The sequence below is a fragment of the Passer domesticus genome, chromosome 1 (assembly GCF_036417665.1).
Source record: "Passer domesticus isolate bPasDom1 chromosome 1, bPasDom1.hap1, whole genome shotgun sequence".
Classification (NCBI taxonomy): domain Eukaryota; kingdom Metazoa; phylum Chordata; class Aves; order Passeriformes; family Passeridae; genus Passer; species Passer domesticus.
The window spans coordinates 33,832,085-33,848,147 of NC_087474.1; the positions used below are offsets into that span (position 1 = coordinate 33,832,085).

The following is a 16,063-nucleotide window of genomic DNA, read 5'->3' on the forward strand; positions in this document are numbered from 1 at the left end:
CATAATTTCTCAATTGAGAGATGAATGGGAGAAAGTTGCATTTTATAGTCATATACAGATTATTACATATAACATGTATAGCCTGTTTTAAATATAATGTTATATAAATATTATAAATATTAATTAAATATTAGAAGTATTAATATACATGTGAAACCCAAAAATTGTTTGCATTTTTAAATGTGGGAAAAGCAACCTCCAAATTTACAGGTTGGTTTTGGTCTTTTTTTCTTTTAACAAACTGAAAAAAATGCTGTCTGTTTTTCACTAACAATTTTTGAGAAAGAAAGGTAGGGCAAAAACCAAGCCAACTTTGAAATACATGTCATAATTGAGGAAAATTAGAAATCAGCAAGATCTAGAATAGCACAAGTGTTAGGGAAGCTGATACTGTTTTTCATTCAGGATCTCAAATGCTTGAAGGCTATTTTTGGCAGATTTAGGGTTTTGTCCAAAGATGTTCAGTGTATAAGTTAGGATCTATGTTGATAAAAGGAAGTATCAAGCTAATTAACTGCACTACGATGTCAGTCTTTAGATGGAAGAAGCACTGTGAAAACTTTCATTTCCAAAAAACTCCAATACTCCAGGTACAAGGAAAACTTCCTTGAGGTGTTACCTTCATATGGCATTCAGTGGAGTAGCTTCAGAGTAAATGTGTCAGTTAGGGCCATAGCCACAAGGAACAGTTCCCTGTTCTCTACAGGGAACACAATGCTCATGCCTGTGAAGTACCAATGTCCACTGTTTCCATTTCCTCCTCAGCATCCAAGATGACAGTATATGTCAGCTTCTGACTTCCTGTAGGATCAAAAGGGAATTTTATTTATTCACTTGATTAGAGGCAAAGCAGGCTGTTTTCTAGGAAAGGTTTCTCTTGTCTGTGTCACTCACAGTCATTTATTGAAATGTCATGACTAAGTAAAAATCAGCTATAGCTGATGTTGGCCACTATGTTACTTTGGTAAGATAATAAAAATAATCAGTAAGGGCCAAAAGTCAGGAAAGGTGAGGACCTCCATTTCCTCTTGGCTTGGTGGGGCTTTTTTAAAATTGCCTTATAAAAGGGAGAAAAAAGGGATTGTGCCCTAAAAATCACTGGTATGAAGTTAGCAGATATTTCAGGTTTAGGTGAAAGCAGGTCTGAGTAGCTAGTCTTCTGTTTCAGTCCCAATTTGCAAACTCCCGGGTCCCCACGGGCTCTGGTGGAGTCAGTCACACAGTTCCTGAAAAAACTGAACAGCCACAGAATTGGATCTTGGGTTACCATTTCATTCTAGAGGGGATTTGGTGGTGTCGTCAGTCCAGTAAGCTCAATTTTTATGCCATCACATTTTATTTGACACTAAACTAAAACAGCTGCTTGCAATTAGCACACATGAAAGAAACAATAACAAAACTGCAGCCTGCCTTTCAAGCACTACACATACTCAGTGCAAAGAATTTACTAAGTTCTGGTGATTTTCCCTCCCTCTGCTCTAACTGAAACATCGAAAACAATTGATCTCACTGAAGACCAAACAAAACAAAACAAAACAAAAAAAAAAAGTTTATCGTTCCCTGAATGTTTCTGATTGGCAGCAGTGACTGGTTATTGGAAGATTTAGGCTGCTCCAGATGTGGGCATGAACAGGACTCTCACTGCTGCAGAGCTGATCTAAGCATGGAGGTAAAGGGAGGCAATGGCTGTTGCTGCCCTGGGACAGGATGATGTAGAGTGCTGGTTTCTTACCAGGACTGGGATCCAGGGCAGCTGGCCCACCCTCCCATTGGGAACAGTGAATAAGGAGCTTGTAAAATACACAGACCAAATGGAAATGACCCCTACTGACTGAAACCAGCTGCATGTCAGACCTCTCACTGTCTCTCTTGATTTGCTATCTCAAATAAATGGATGTGGTAGAGGGGCTACAGAAAGAAAACAAAATAATTTATTCTCCTTGAAGTTGACCACACTAGCAAGCCTCAGTTTTTACAGCTGAAAAAAAAATGTTTATCCTCAGATCAAGTTTTTCCCTTTTTTTTTTTCCACTTTGAAAGTCTGCAGTTTAGAAGACATACTGTAGCTCAGTTTCAGAAGTCTTTGACAAATAGACATGGTAGATTTTGTAAGGTACTCATCACATAAAACTGCTAGCTAGTGAGATCTTGGTTGTTTTGCATTTAGATTCAGAAAACAAAGTTACAACAGCTTTTGTTGGTGCTTTGCCTTAGATGTGCATGGTGGCTCAGCTCCATGAAAAACATCTTAGTGAGTTTTGAAGAAACATGAAACAGAGAAAGATTGGACTTATTAATGCATTTTTTTCCCTGTATTTTTCCTAATACACTCTTGGGTAACACCAGTTATTCTGAGCATTGTGAGGAGCTGCTTGAAGTAACCGTGGTAGCACTTGAATTGGGGAACAGTTAAAGGCTCCAGTCCTCCATTTGATGCCCAGGATGGGTTACTGCTATTGATATTAGATTGCCCTCTGTTCTGACTTCAGAGGTAGAGAAGGAGGTACTTAACCTCACTGGCACAGTCACCTTTGATCTCTAATTTTGAAAACATCATCAGGATGGGACATGTGCCATGCAGTTATGATTTGATAGACTTTTTAAAGCAAACTTCTTTAAAAACATCAGTCTAGACTTCATTCTTGCAAACTCACTGATGAGTTTTGCAAATATCTCTCTTTTTTTTAAAAGTATTGGTCAGTCAATCGATCATTAATGAAAGAAGTCACCAAATTTAGATTAATAGATCTATTAGAGTGTCTCAGTAGAATGATCTTCATGAAGTCTGAAAAAGCATGTGGATACAAAAACTAGAGGATGACACTTTGAAGTGAATGTTACTTCTTTTGCCTTCCACAATCTTTTATTTTCCCCTCTATTTTTCTTTTATTTTTTCCCCATAAGAATTTGTTTCTTTCTCACTAACAGTTGTACAAACACAACACAGTAACAGCTTTGAACATAGAAGCCTTTACCTGTGGCATTGCAGTGTTGCAACAGCCAGATGTTATTTCAATACAAAATAGACTGCAATCCCCATCTGTAGGTTCTGAGAGTCCTGGCAGTCACTCTTTTTGCTTTAAAGACAGAACCAAAATGCAGTTCAGCCTGGCCATTGTTCCTCTGCTGGCATTTTTTATCACATTGGCTTATAGGATCTTCTGACAATCATCTGTGACCAACAGGTAGATATTGCTAGTGGGGAAGGCTCACCTCTGTGCCTCCTACCACTGCTTTTTTTTTTACTGACTGTCCTATGGTGAAATCTCCTACAAATGAGTTCTCTGCTATTCATTCTATCCTCTGGCTGGATACGAGATAGTTGATGGGTTGTTCAAATTGTGCTGGTTTGGCATCAAGTGATACCACACACCTCCTTCCTTTCTTTTTTATCTTAACATTTTCTGCTAATTACTTGCATTAGTGAGAGTAAATCAATTTACTTCTTTGAAAATATAGGAGTTAAAGAGGTCTTGGGTGGCTGCCTGTAGATAATGTTCTATGTTGAGCAAGAAGCAGAACCATGGATGTGAAGGTTTCTTTGGCTTTGGAAGAAACTCTTCTCCTTGCTGGCATCTGTGAGGCTCTACCTTTGGCACACTCTTGTAGGAGGCCAATGATTTCAGTAGTCCAAGGGTCAGATGACACCAGCAAGGTGTCTGTATGCTGGTACAGCTCACAGCTTTGGGATGACCCTGTAATTGTGCTGAAAGGGAACTTTTTTACTCTGTATTTCCACAATATCCCTTGTACACAAAGGTCCTATGCTGCAGTCCAAAATATTTTAACCTTTCCCACTGGTCTTTAGCTGTTTTCAAGTAAAAGTGAACAAATCCCATTGATACTAAGGAAGTTTTGCCCTGGTCAGATTCCAGGGACCAATACAGTGACATGCGGTGTAAAAAACAGAGGTTAGCAAAGGACAACACACACTTGAACTTTTCAGCAAAGAAGGAGGATCAGGTTGAGGTCATCCTCATTATTTTCCCATCTTTATGATGAAAAAATAGGTTGGGTACTAGTATACCAGAATTTGAAAAACACGTCAATGCAATATATTTTCTAATGAGTCTTTAAAATAATATCTGAAGTAAAAACCAGCAGGGCATTTTGTTGCATCTATTTTAATCAGGCTTTCATTTTTAAAAGTTGTGAGAATTCAAGCTTGTTGAAGGTAACTCTCCTGAGTTGGCCAAAGAGAGAGGTAGCTATTTTTTCTCAGAAGCACAGTAGGAAATGTGTAACTGTTAAATTTCAATTCAGACATTTTAATCTTTAAATATTTGCAGTGGAAAACTAGATTAGAGCCCAAGAATATGTTCTTTTTCAAACTGAGGTAAGATGCCTTTTAGTAAGGGAATAGCAAGAAAAAAACTAAATAAATCTCTAAAAAACACAAGACAGGGCACCATTTCTGTGACAGCATTTCTGATTGGTCAGATCACCATGAATAAATGTTGAATTGTCTGCCTTGTTCTGTTCCAGAGATTGAAGGCAGCACTGACTCATCATCCTGCCGCCATGTCGAATGGGAATATGAACACCATGGGCCACATGATGGAAATGATGAGCTCGCGACAGGACCAGACACCACACCATCATATGCACTCACATCCTCATCAGCACCAGACACTGCCACCTCATCATTCATACCCACATCAGCACCAGCATCCGGCACACCATCCTCATCCTCAGCCTCATCACCAGCAGAACCATCCCCACCACCACTCCCACTCGCACCTTCACGCACACCCGGCACACCACCAGACCTCACCGCACCCACCGCTGCACTCGGGCGGACAAGCACAGGTAGGCCTTTGTGTCATGCTGCATCTCTGAGTTTGGCTCTTGGGTGGAGAGCTCAGTATTGTTTCTTCTTGCATGCATGTCTTGTTAGACACAAGCCCCTTGGGCTCCTAGTAAATGTCTGCTAATGGTGATGGGGATGCTCAAACTTTATTTAGAAAATGGAGTGAAGCAATAACTTGTTTTGCTGCCTAATTTACTAGACATTTGCAATTTCTTACTTTATAAGGAGCTCCAAGGCTTTTCCGTGCTCTGAGCTCTGCAGATTGCCACATATCCTTTTATGGATGAGGTTTATTACAGAGATTGGCACATTATATATGTTGCTTAATGTGCTTGAACCTGAACTTCTCAGGCCAAGATTTAACAAGATGTATGAGTTTTACCTGCAGAAATACATAACAAAGTCTCTAGTGAAATGGACTGGTGTGTGTGTGGCCAGGGGCAGAGTTCAAGACTGGAGATAATATAGGTAGTTCTAAGTAAGGATACACTGGCTTGGAAAAGATTAAATGATCCAGACCCTGTGAAGAGGACAGACATCTGCATAGTATGAGAGAAAGATTAGCTGTGAGTGTAGCCAGTACTTGGTGCTTGTTGTGGCAGAAGAAGGAGGATGAAGCCAGTCCAAGGAGAGAGATTTAAACAAAGAAGGCAATTTAGACTTGTGTTCATGTGACAAGTCAGTGAAGGTCTCCACTGAATGAGATGGACGACTCAATTTTTTGGACCAGGTATATCGGCTTCAGCAATTTGGATAATTTGTTATCTGAACTGAATGTTTCTTGAACTAATGAGCTAGTGAGCACAAACTTCAGTAGAATCATTTTTAAGAGGAATTCTATTAATTCTTAAGATGATAGGCTTCTGCATCAGGATCACACAAGAAAATAAAGCTCTGGAGGCATTTACTGTAACATGTCAGGTCTGGAGAGCAATGTTAAGGAAGACAAACAGGCAATGCATGGAATGTGAGGACAAAGAGGAATGCCAGCCATAAGAAGTTCAATCTGTGAAGTATTGTGTTGCTTGCAAATACCTTTCAGACAAGCTCTTAGAAAACATTAAAGAAAATGAGACTATTTGGCTGGCATCCCAGTGTCCCACAACATTAACTATTTACTAACATCTAGCTTTATTACTGCAGAGTCTGCAAGCACATGGGATTTCCCTGAAGTATTTGCTAATGTAAAATGAATTGTCAGCTTTAGAGAAACAGTCTAAGTAAGAGCAGCAGACTCCCCTGTGAGAGGATGTCCAGAGCTTTCCTAAGTTTACTTCAGTTTTTACTTTGTGAATTCAATTATTTTCCCATCTGTTAATGAGTTATTTTCCTTGGAGTTGTTTAAAAACTCCAATAAAAAGACATCATCTCATATCGGAGAAACCAAAAGTAACCTGATTGCTGCATTGGAGATCACTGAGAGTGTAAGGATAAAGTTGTGCTTAGCCAATTGAGGACTACGTGGATGAGATGGCAGAAGCCACTTAACTTTCACTGAGGGGTTAAGAGGATAAAGGTGTTAATGCAGTTGAGGGCATCAGATTCCATGGTCTGGAGCACTGCTGCAAAACATCCACAGAATCACTTTAAACAGATGAGGAGAAAACTACTGGGGAAAACAGCAACCATGGGGAAACAAACCTCACAGTTTTAAGGAAAAGATCAGTGAGCCAATGGCCCTCCCACTTGATAGGGACCTTGACTTTCTTACACAGTTAGGACAGCTTCAACTTTTTGTGCTTTGTATTCCCTGCTAGCTGGCACCATAAAAGACTCTCAGGCAAGCAAGAACAGATACAGGCACATGGGTAGGTGGGGTGACTGGCAGCCACACAACTGCGTCGTGGTCACTGTGTGTCCAGTACTACATGGTCTCTGGAGCAGGGTCTGTGCAGTCAGATGAGCTTTGCCATGCACAGTATGTCACTGGAGGCAACAGACCCCATGGGAGATCAAGGAGATCTTCACCTTGTCCATGGGTGTAATGTCACCAAAGGGATTGGAAAGAGGGGTGATGGAGTAGGAATCCCAGGGTCAGTGGCTTCCCCAGGCAGCAGAGCTCTTGCTGTGCATCTGTTCCTTTGGTGCAAAGGCAATGGTGATTTCTGAACAGATGCATTGGAGGGGGGGAAAAAAGGGCTTGCTAAGTAATAACTACATAGTTATTACTTTCAAAGCTCATCCATAGTCCCCATGGTAATGGCCTCTTTGGGGATCAGATTGCTCCAGCAGACGTTAATTTTATGGTGCGATTTTCTAATTATTAACCTCCTTATTCTTCTGAGCCAGATTCTTCCATTCCAAACCACCTGCCAAATGACAGCATGGTCCATGCTGCTGTAAGCTGCATACTCCCATGCCGAGACTGTTGTTATTCTGCACCGTGCCCTTCTGTAATTTTAGAATTAATTTCATGCTTTTCAGCTACCATTTCGATACACAGGAGCCCAAGGCATTATGTTTTCATAGAATGAGTGAATGGCTATTAGTATTGTGGTAAATTGCAAAGAACAGAAGTAAATATTGGATAAAAGTAAAATCAGCTTCTGATAGGTATCTTTCTGAGAAAGAGAGATATTTTACTAAGTTCTAGCTCAACTATTACAAAAATTATACTGTTATTCTGCATTGGTCCTCTAAAGATTTCTTTATATCAAACTTGGTAGAGTGATAGCTCAAGCGGAGTTGGAGTTTGGATGCCATTTCATTCTCTTAGCTGTCCTATGTTTTTCTTCACGATGGATACCTGATTAGCATCCTCTAAGAACACTAAAATTAGCCTACATTTTTTATATTTAGTACATTTTCTTTCTTATGTCCTAGTCAGGGCAATGAAATCCTGCTAGAGAATGATTCTTAGATGGTTACTATAGTCCAACATATTCCAGGGTTAAGAGCTAACAAGTAAGAGTCAGTTAATTATCCCATGTGACATTATTAGTGCAATAATGGCAGCCCTTATAATTAATATCTTCCTGAGATGGAGAGAAGATTTTGTTGTTCTGAAAATGCACTCTGACTACCCAGAGACTGCCTGGTATATTCTGAAAACAAAATTACTCACTAGTTATTCAAGAGAAAATGACCACATAAGAGGATTCTTTTAAAAAAAAAATTGTATCATTACCTTTTTCTGGCTTTGTACCAGACTTCACTGAGAGAGTTAAGAAACAAGAATTTTAAAGCTGAATGGAAAAGGAGCAAAAAGGGATAAGGAAATATAAATAACAGATCTCTGAAGTCTGGAAAGGTGTTATATATGGGAAAATGAAAGGTCTTTGATGAGAAGTTGACATTAAAAGGTACTTCTGAGACCTCTGCACTCACACATACTGTTAAAGAGGCAGCATGCCTGGCCCTGGTGGACAGGGAGCAGCTGGAATCCCTTGGCAGCAGTCTCCTGGCAGAAGGCAGGGGATGCTGGTGAGAATGGGGGATGTGTCCACTGCAGCTGCCATGGACCTGGCACTCCAACCCTCAGTGTGGACAGCATGTTGAAGATTTTATCAGCAAACATATGGAGTTCATGCAAGCTGAAATTTTAAAAATCAGTCAGAAAATGTGTGGTGGCTTATTTATTTTAGAAGGTTATTCTTAAAAAAAATTTTTTCTGCTCCTGTGAGATTCCCTGACAGTGCAACATAAAGCTGAGAATAAATTTGGCTTTATGCAAAAAGAATTATCAGATGTACAGAATAATTACACATAAAATTACCACTGTAATTGCCACAAGTCAGCTGGGGCAGGGAGCAAACTAGATGCTAGACAGAAAAGCCACCTCAACTTTGCAAGACTCAAGACGATAGTATCGTTTTAATTGAGACAGACAGAGGTGTTAGGCAAACACGTTAATTGCAGTAATTGAAATTCAGGGCTCAGTCTGACAAAGCACTGAGTACGTCCACTCCCTGGAGTCAAAAGGAAGCACCTTGGAGGTTTGGGCCTTTGCCAGAACAAGAAGGTTAATTTTGAGTCAACAGTTCCAGTTTCCAGACTGTTCCAGACTGTGCAGGAGTGGCAGCAGCAATGTGAGCTGAGTCTCCCAGACCCCAAGCAGAGGGAGAGAGAGGGTGTCTCCAGAGCCCCATAGCCTGGGTGCCATAGACAGGCAGGAAAGTAGTCCAAATTCCCAGGGAGTCAAACACCAAATCTGATGCTGGTTCCTGACAGGGATGTGGGAATGTTCCATCTGCCCAGTAGTCAATTGCAAAATAGTTTACATGGCACTGCCCCCACCATGCACCTTTTCTGTAATATTGTGGGCCAGTTTCTCTCAGCAGCAGGATCAATACTCCTCTGCACTTGAAAAAGCATTAATACATATCTTTTCCCATAGTTTTGTAGCAGTGGACTGAATGTGGTTCTCCTCTACTCTCAAAGACAGGGATAAATTGAATAAAAACAAGTATAGTGTCCACAGCACAGAGGTCAAATAGAAACGGCTAAGAGGAATATCCCTTATCCACACAGTGCAGGGACATCAAAACGTAAGTTCAAGTTCAATTCATCAAAACACAGGTTCAACCTAAAGTCTTTCTTTGCCCATGAGGGGCAGTGAGGTCTGCTGCCCCTGTGCGATCCCAGCCCACACCTTCCCAACTCCATGCAGGCACAAAGAGCTCTGCAGTTCCTGTCTCCAGAGATGGGAAAGATTGAGGTAGAGATGGTAAAGCTTGGGAAATATAAATGGCCTAAAATTTTAGGCAACTGGGGGATAAGAGGAGAAAGAGAGACACAGAAATTAGATCACTACAGTCTTTTGCTTTGATTAAAACAGATCTTGAGAGAAACTGGACATTTCAGATTTGAAATAGGTGGTGGCAGAGAATGCATCTAAGTGAATGCTTTTAGGAACTAACTCAAGGGAGAAAAATATTCAGACGATCATTTTTTTAAAAATCTCGTCTTTGACTATGGCAAGGATTTGCCAGCAGCTGCTTTCAGTGGCACCTGGTGCAGCTTTTGACTTGAGCGTGTCGCAGACCTTGCTGGGGAGCAGGCAGAGTGTGTGAGATTCCCCTTCCCATTTCAGCATCCCCCTCTGTAACTTCCCCCCCTCACCACCCCCTGCAAAACATCTCCTCGCCCTGCAGGTTTCGCCGGCGGCGCAGCAGATGCAGCCCACGCAGACGGTACAGCCACCACAGCCGACTGGAGGCCGCCGGAGGAGGGTGGTGGATGAAGACCCAGATGAGAGGAGGCGGAAATTTCTGGAAAGAAACCGAGCTGCTGCCACGCGCTGCAGACAGAAGAGGAAGGTCTGGGTGATGTCACTGGAAAAGAAAGCAGAAGAGCTCACCCAGACAAACATGCAGCTTCAGGTGCGAGCCACTGTCTGTGCCCCTGAAGACACAGAGGGGCTCTTTGTGCTTGACTGACGGTGCCTTTGGGGCTGCCCCCGCACAGTCAGCTCCTAGCGGGACCTCAAGCACAATCAGTCTGTTAATCAAGATGTGTGTGCTTCAATTAAAGAAATAATTACATTTTAGCGGGATAAGCCAGGAAAAAGCTGTCTTGGGATTTAGAAACCTTCACTACATGGAGTTGTATTTATTTTCTTTCCTTGTCACTGTTTTTTGTGGGGATTTTTTTTTGAAGTGCCATTAACATGTCTGTAAAAAATTTCTTCAGAGGAGGGCATGTAGTTAAACCCTCATTCAAAACCAGTGAGATAGAAGCACAAATAGATCAGTCTATCAGTGAGGAAAATTAACTTAGATGGAAATACCATGAGTATGACAATAAAAGCCTTTCTTACATTGCTGTCCTTCTTATGGTAGGCACAGTACTTCTGCTTCATGCAGCGGTGTGCCTGTGTGCTGCCAAGGGCCATTTGTAGAATGGCACTCCTCCAAAACATTCTCCCACAAAACTCAGAGGTGTGAGCAGCACCCAGGCACTGGCTGCAGCTGAGCTGTAGGTGACAGCAGTCCTGCCTGCCACCATGCCCCTGAGCACAGCAACATGGCCTTTGTCCCCACGGTCTGCCCCCTGCCCTCACGCAGAGAGCCGCAGTATTTCTCGAGAAGACTGAAACATTGCCTTAAGTATCTCTGCTGCTGTGAAGTTAGTTCATTTCTTTAGAGGTTACAAAATAATGTCACTGACAAATGTTAACATAAACCCAGCACACAAGCTCCTGAATGCCTTTTTTGCTCAGTTCATTCAAAGTTATGGAGCTGGTTTTATGTTCTTGGGTAGAAGCTTTGCAGAATAGCGTGGTTGAAGCTTTGTTGCTAACCAAAGTCTCTCTTTCCTCTCTAGAACGAGGTTTCCATGCTGAAAAATGAGGTAGCACAGCTGAAACAGTTATTGTTAACACATAAAGACTGTCCGATAACAGCTATGCAGAAAGAATCACAAGGATATCTAAGTAAGTAGCTGGTATGTTTGCGCTGTCTCCACACTCCTCGCAGGAAAGCAAACCTTCCAATTCTTACCTCCAGAACCCTTTCTTGGTCATATTATCACTTGAACCTGTCTTCTCAAACATCATCTGAGCCATCCAATCTCCTGCCCGTATTTATCCAGCCCCACTCAAAACCAAAAAAGCCCCGGTTTGCATCCCACACAACAGAGCTAGTCTTCCCCACCCCTCCTTTCGGCAAGGAGATGCACACGGATGGACGCTCACTCCCCTGTGGAGGATCCTGCTTGAACTCACAGCTCCAAACCTGCAAGAGTCCTCCTGGGCACGGCGCTGCTAGAACCTTAAAATAACTCTCAAAAGGAAAGTTAAAAAGGAAAACATTACAGTCCCCTCCAGCGAAAATGGTACTGTGCTCTGACAGTGGCACAGACCAGGCCTGGCGCAGGTTTTCAAGGTTTGTTAACTCTTTTTTAACTCTAATCTTTCTTTTTTTTTTCCCCAAAAATTCTCAGCTAACAGAGACATTTAATCAATTCTTTCTAGTTGACGCATTTTGTGAGTGTAGTAATTTAGCGACAAATTCTCTGTTTCGTTCTAGAACAGCTCAGAAGAGCCTCAGGGCTTGCTAGATTGTGACATTGTCTTAAAATAGAGCCCGTTTCTGTATCCTCTGCATCACTATGCATCTGTCTCTTTAACAGTACTCAAAGAAAAAACACATAATTGCATTACATGCCTATCAGCTGTTGCTTGAATTAGATTTTCTGTGCTGCACTGCACTGCACTCTAATTTTGATTCCTGCTGGAACAAATAAAGCATTTAAACATCCCAACTGATTTTAAAGACCTTAAGATATCAGACTTTTTATCCCAGCATTAGTTTCAGTTATTAAGGTCTTGGACTTTTTTCAAGACTCAGCTCCTGAAGTCAGGTTGATACCAGAGAAGCTAGCTTGAAAAAATAATAAAAAAAAGAAAACTAAAACAATCTTAAGACAGAAAATGTTGGCTAACTATAATTATATTTTAAAATCCGGGGTCATCAGTATTTCCAAGAGTATCACCCAGCCTAGGTTTTTTACTCAGACGGAAAATGAATGTGTGTTGTCTCTGTGCCCTTATTCCCTTCCCAGGTCCCGAGAGCAGTCCTCCTGCAAGCCCAGTCCCAGCTTGCTCCCAGCAGCAAGTCATCCAGCACAACACCATAACGACCTCCTCCTCCGTCAGCGACGTCGTGGGAAGCTCCACTCTCACCCAGCTCGCCAGCCACAGAACAGACATCAACCCCATCCTTTGAAAGTGGTTGATCAGAAACTGCTGGGGGAGTGTGGTACCGTATCAAAGCGTCCTCTCTGCTAAGGACATTTACAACTGTAACTCAAGCCTGGAAGATTCCTCAGTTCTTGAAAGACTCTGGCTATTCATTTTTATAGTTATTAAAATGTCTTTTATACTTAGTTACATAAAAGGGAGTTACGCAATTAATATTCTATCAGCTTGAGAAATGCTTCGGTGCTTTCTCCATTTTTTTGGTACCAGTTACTTGTTTATAAACCTAACTGTTTCTGTACATAGTCATGTTTCCTTCTCACCAATCTAGCCTGCAGCCTCAGAAATGCAAAGCTGTGTTAAACTGCAGCTTGTTAGCCTATGTGAGGCATGAAAAGTATTAAACAGAGTCAAACATAGGTAACTAGGAGTAATTAGGCCATAAATATAGACCGAGGGCATCTGCTGACAGCATAATAAAAAAGAGTTAGCGTTGTGCTATCAGCAGACCGCGTCTCACATTCAGAGCCTCTTTCAGAGCAGTTATATAGGATGTGGCTTCAGGACAAAATCAAGCCCAAATAGCGTGCTCTTTTGTCTAGCCCTCCCCCTTCTCCTCTTTCCCCTACCCTGGCCTTTTTCTCCTCCAGTTATTCTCACACCTTCCTTTTCCCTTCCCTTTTCATTTTCCAGCTGTTTTTTTCCTTGCTTTTTTTCCTTGCCTTTTTTTTCTCATTTCAAGGCTTTCTCGCTTCCCTCTTTTTCTCAAAGAATGGTAATGAACAAGAAAAACTTCAAGCCCACCTAAAAACTGTCAGCACGGCTGCTGCTTTCACTAGCTCTTCACCAGCAGTTGGGCTGCGCCAAGCATTTGGCTTTTAAAAAATACAAATGCTCCTGATTTAGTGTTTTTAATAAATAGGGAAAGGTGAAAACAGCGCAGCCGCAGGTGAAGCAGGATGGTGAGCCAGCTGTGTTGATGCTAGCAGCCCTGTATGCTTCTGTGGTGCAGTAGAGGCATAGTGAGCAACATCTGAGAGTCACAGCAATGTTTTGCACTGCCAGTCATTAATGTAGGAAAATCCATGTAGTATATAGTAATTCGGAAAAGTTCAGTTCCCTAACCTGGTTGCATTGTTCTAGCAACGAAAGCTAAGAGCCTCAGGCTTCATGGGCTATAAATGGGAAATAAATCAGTGTAATGGTTCTGACCAGCTGGAAAAATGCCATTTTTAATTCCCAGGGAAAGACCTGCTCTCTGCAGGCATTCCTTTAAATGTTCACAGACTGATCCCAAGCTGGCAGACAGCAGTGTAGCTTCACTGACTTTAATGGCACTTCACACCCGCTTATCCCGGGTAAGGAATTGTTCTTTAGGACGCTAAATAATTTTTAGAAGGCATGCATCAGCTAAAAAATGCTGCAAGAATGCCAAGTCCCACACTTGGGTTAAAATACAGTCCTGCAGAGAGGGTCTGGAAAAGAGCCTTATGCTACAATTAAGGTTTTTGTTTGGACTCCGAGCCTGCCCCTCAGCACAACTGATTTGCATCCCCGAGTGGTCCCAGTGATTGATGGGAAAATCAGACAGAGATGATGCCAGTTAATTATGCTGCCTTGCTGTATACTGGGACCTGATTTTGCTCTCAAATCTGTCAGAGGCAAAACCTCCCGCTGCTCACCCAGGGAGCAAGCTCCAAGCTGGTGAAAAATGTTCAAACATTTTGAGCTGCATCTTCAATAGCAAAATTCACATTATTCTCAGCAAATCCTCTAGCCCTGAACACACTTTGTTCTGAAGCAAAGCTCTCTTCCTCAAAGACTGTGTCTTTGGTCTTTGGAGGACTCATGAGTTTTAAAAGGGCAGGTCTGGGAGAGTAAAACAACTGAAGTGTGAGGAGGCTCTGTAAGGAGCAAGGCCTGTCTGAAAGGGAAAGTGAATTTCTGAGCATCATTCACCGCTGAATTAGTTCTTATCTTGTGACTAACTTTTTATCAGTATCTTTTTCTTTAACAGCTCGCTTTCCATTTATGCAAATACATTCACAAGAAGATTTTTAATGTACAGTGTAAATCTTGACTTGATTATATAGTCTAAGAACCAAAAAAAAATTATGAAAAAATACAAATGTAAAGGATTTTCTATTATATTTTAGACAAACATATACTTTTAAAGTGTTTTAAATACTGAATCTATAATTTTTTTTAATCTCCAGTTGTAATAGCTTAATGGTTTTGCTTCATCATGGCTCCCAAGAGAACTTTTTTCAAATATGCAGTAGAGAAAAATGTTCCAGCTGAGTATCCACTATGTAAAAAACCCAAATAAGCATTTCCCCCACATCTGAATTTCATCATTCACCAACAAAAAGGAAATGCCATTGTAGGGTTAATTTAAAAAACTATACCTCTATATGGGTAGCACTTAAATACATTAAAAAATCAAAGTTGTTGGTAATATTAGAATACCCAATTGAGCTACACTGCACTAGAATTACGGTTTAGCTTCATTTTATTCAGTCTCCTCAATTAAAATATTTAGCTGTTAAAATGAAAGCCTCTACATTAAAAAGAAAAAAAAAAGGAAAAAATACAAAAACCTTGCCTAAGTTTTGTTAAATTCAGCAACTTGACAGTTTGACTGATGTGTATTATATATAGCTCAATTATTTCTTTTTTTAATGCTAACTAGGCAAGCCAACCACACATGTTGGCCTAAATGTGTAATTACAATGAAATGTCTCCTCTCTATACTATTGGCCTTTAGGTATAATCCTTGCTAGTGATGTGGAAATAAGTAAAGGATGAAAAGCTATTTGCTATTGCTTCTTGTAACTCTGCCGCAGGTTCACAGGCCAAGACAACATGCAGCATTTTTATATCGTCTGTATCATTGGGAAAAGGACCAACCATACCAGGCACCTTATATTATTCATCAGATTTGCTTCCACATTAAAATGCTCGTGTTTTCCAGGGCAGTGATCCTGCAGCCTTTCCTCAAGCTGCTGGTCCAACCAGGCACTGGAGGCTGCCTGAGCAAGGGCTGCGGGAGAAGCCCCAGCCCTCTGTCTCCAGGATGTCTCTCTGCCATGTGGTCAGTGGCAGCAGCCTCCTCCTAAGCACGCCACTCTAAATGCACTTCCTGGGCTCTTTCCATCAAGGAGGAATCCTGCTTTTCCACGAGCTACTTCTGGAGACTGTTCCACTCTCCTCTTGCCCTGCCAGTCCAGCCTGTTGCCGGGCTCACCAGGCTCTGTGCCCTATCCCACTGCCAGCGAAGGACAACTCAGACCACTTCCATCATCCACTCTCTAGGGCACTTGCAGGATGGTGAGCCTTGGCCAGTGCCTTGTTCAGAAGGAGGTGTTACCATACCATACCATACCAGACAGCATCTTGTGGGTGTGACGTTGGAAGCAGGTTGGAAATCTCAGCCACAGAGAACTGCAATACTTTGATCACAAAGAAATGATACTGCAATCCAGCTCTGGCACCCCCAGCCCTCTTTCCCCAAGTCAATTTATGCAAGCCATATTCATAACGCTGCCTGTGGGAGACAAGTAGTTTGTGTGCTATCATGGTGTGTTTTATAAGGACAACAATGATGATGATGA

General features: G+C 41.7%; 1 protein-coding gene across 3 annotated transcripts in view; it reads left to right on the forward strand.

The window, feature by feature from the left end:
* The window catches only part of CREB5 (cAMP responsive element binding protein 5), a 254,644-nt gene extending 239,567 nt beyond the window's left edge, over positions 1-15,077 (forward strand). For all 3 annotated transcript variants that reach the window (XM_064413119.1, XM_064413110.1, XM_064413129.1), the window contains 4 exons: positions 4,486-4,809; positions 9,904-10,131; positions 11,075-11,183; positions 12,314-15,077. In XM_064413119.1, coding sequence (XP_064269189.1) covers positions 4,486-4,809; positions 9,904-10,131; positions 11,075-11,183; positions 12,314-12,477 — 825 coding nt within the window. In that variant the 3' untranslated portion in view covers positions 12,478-15,077. The remainder of the gene's footprint in view (positions 1-4,485; positions 4,810-9,903; positions 10,132-11,074; positions 11,184-12,313) is intronic.
* Positions 15,078-16,063: the final 986 nt, after the last annotated feature.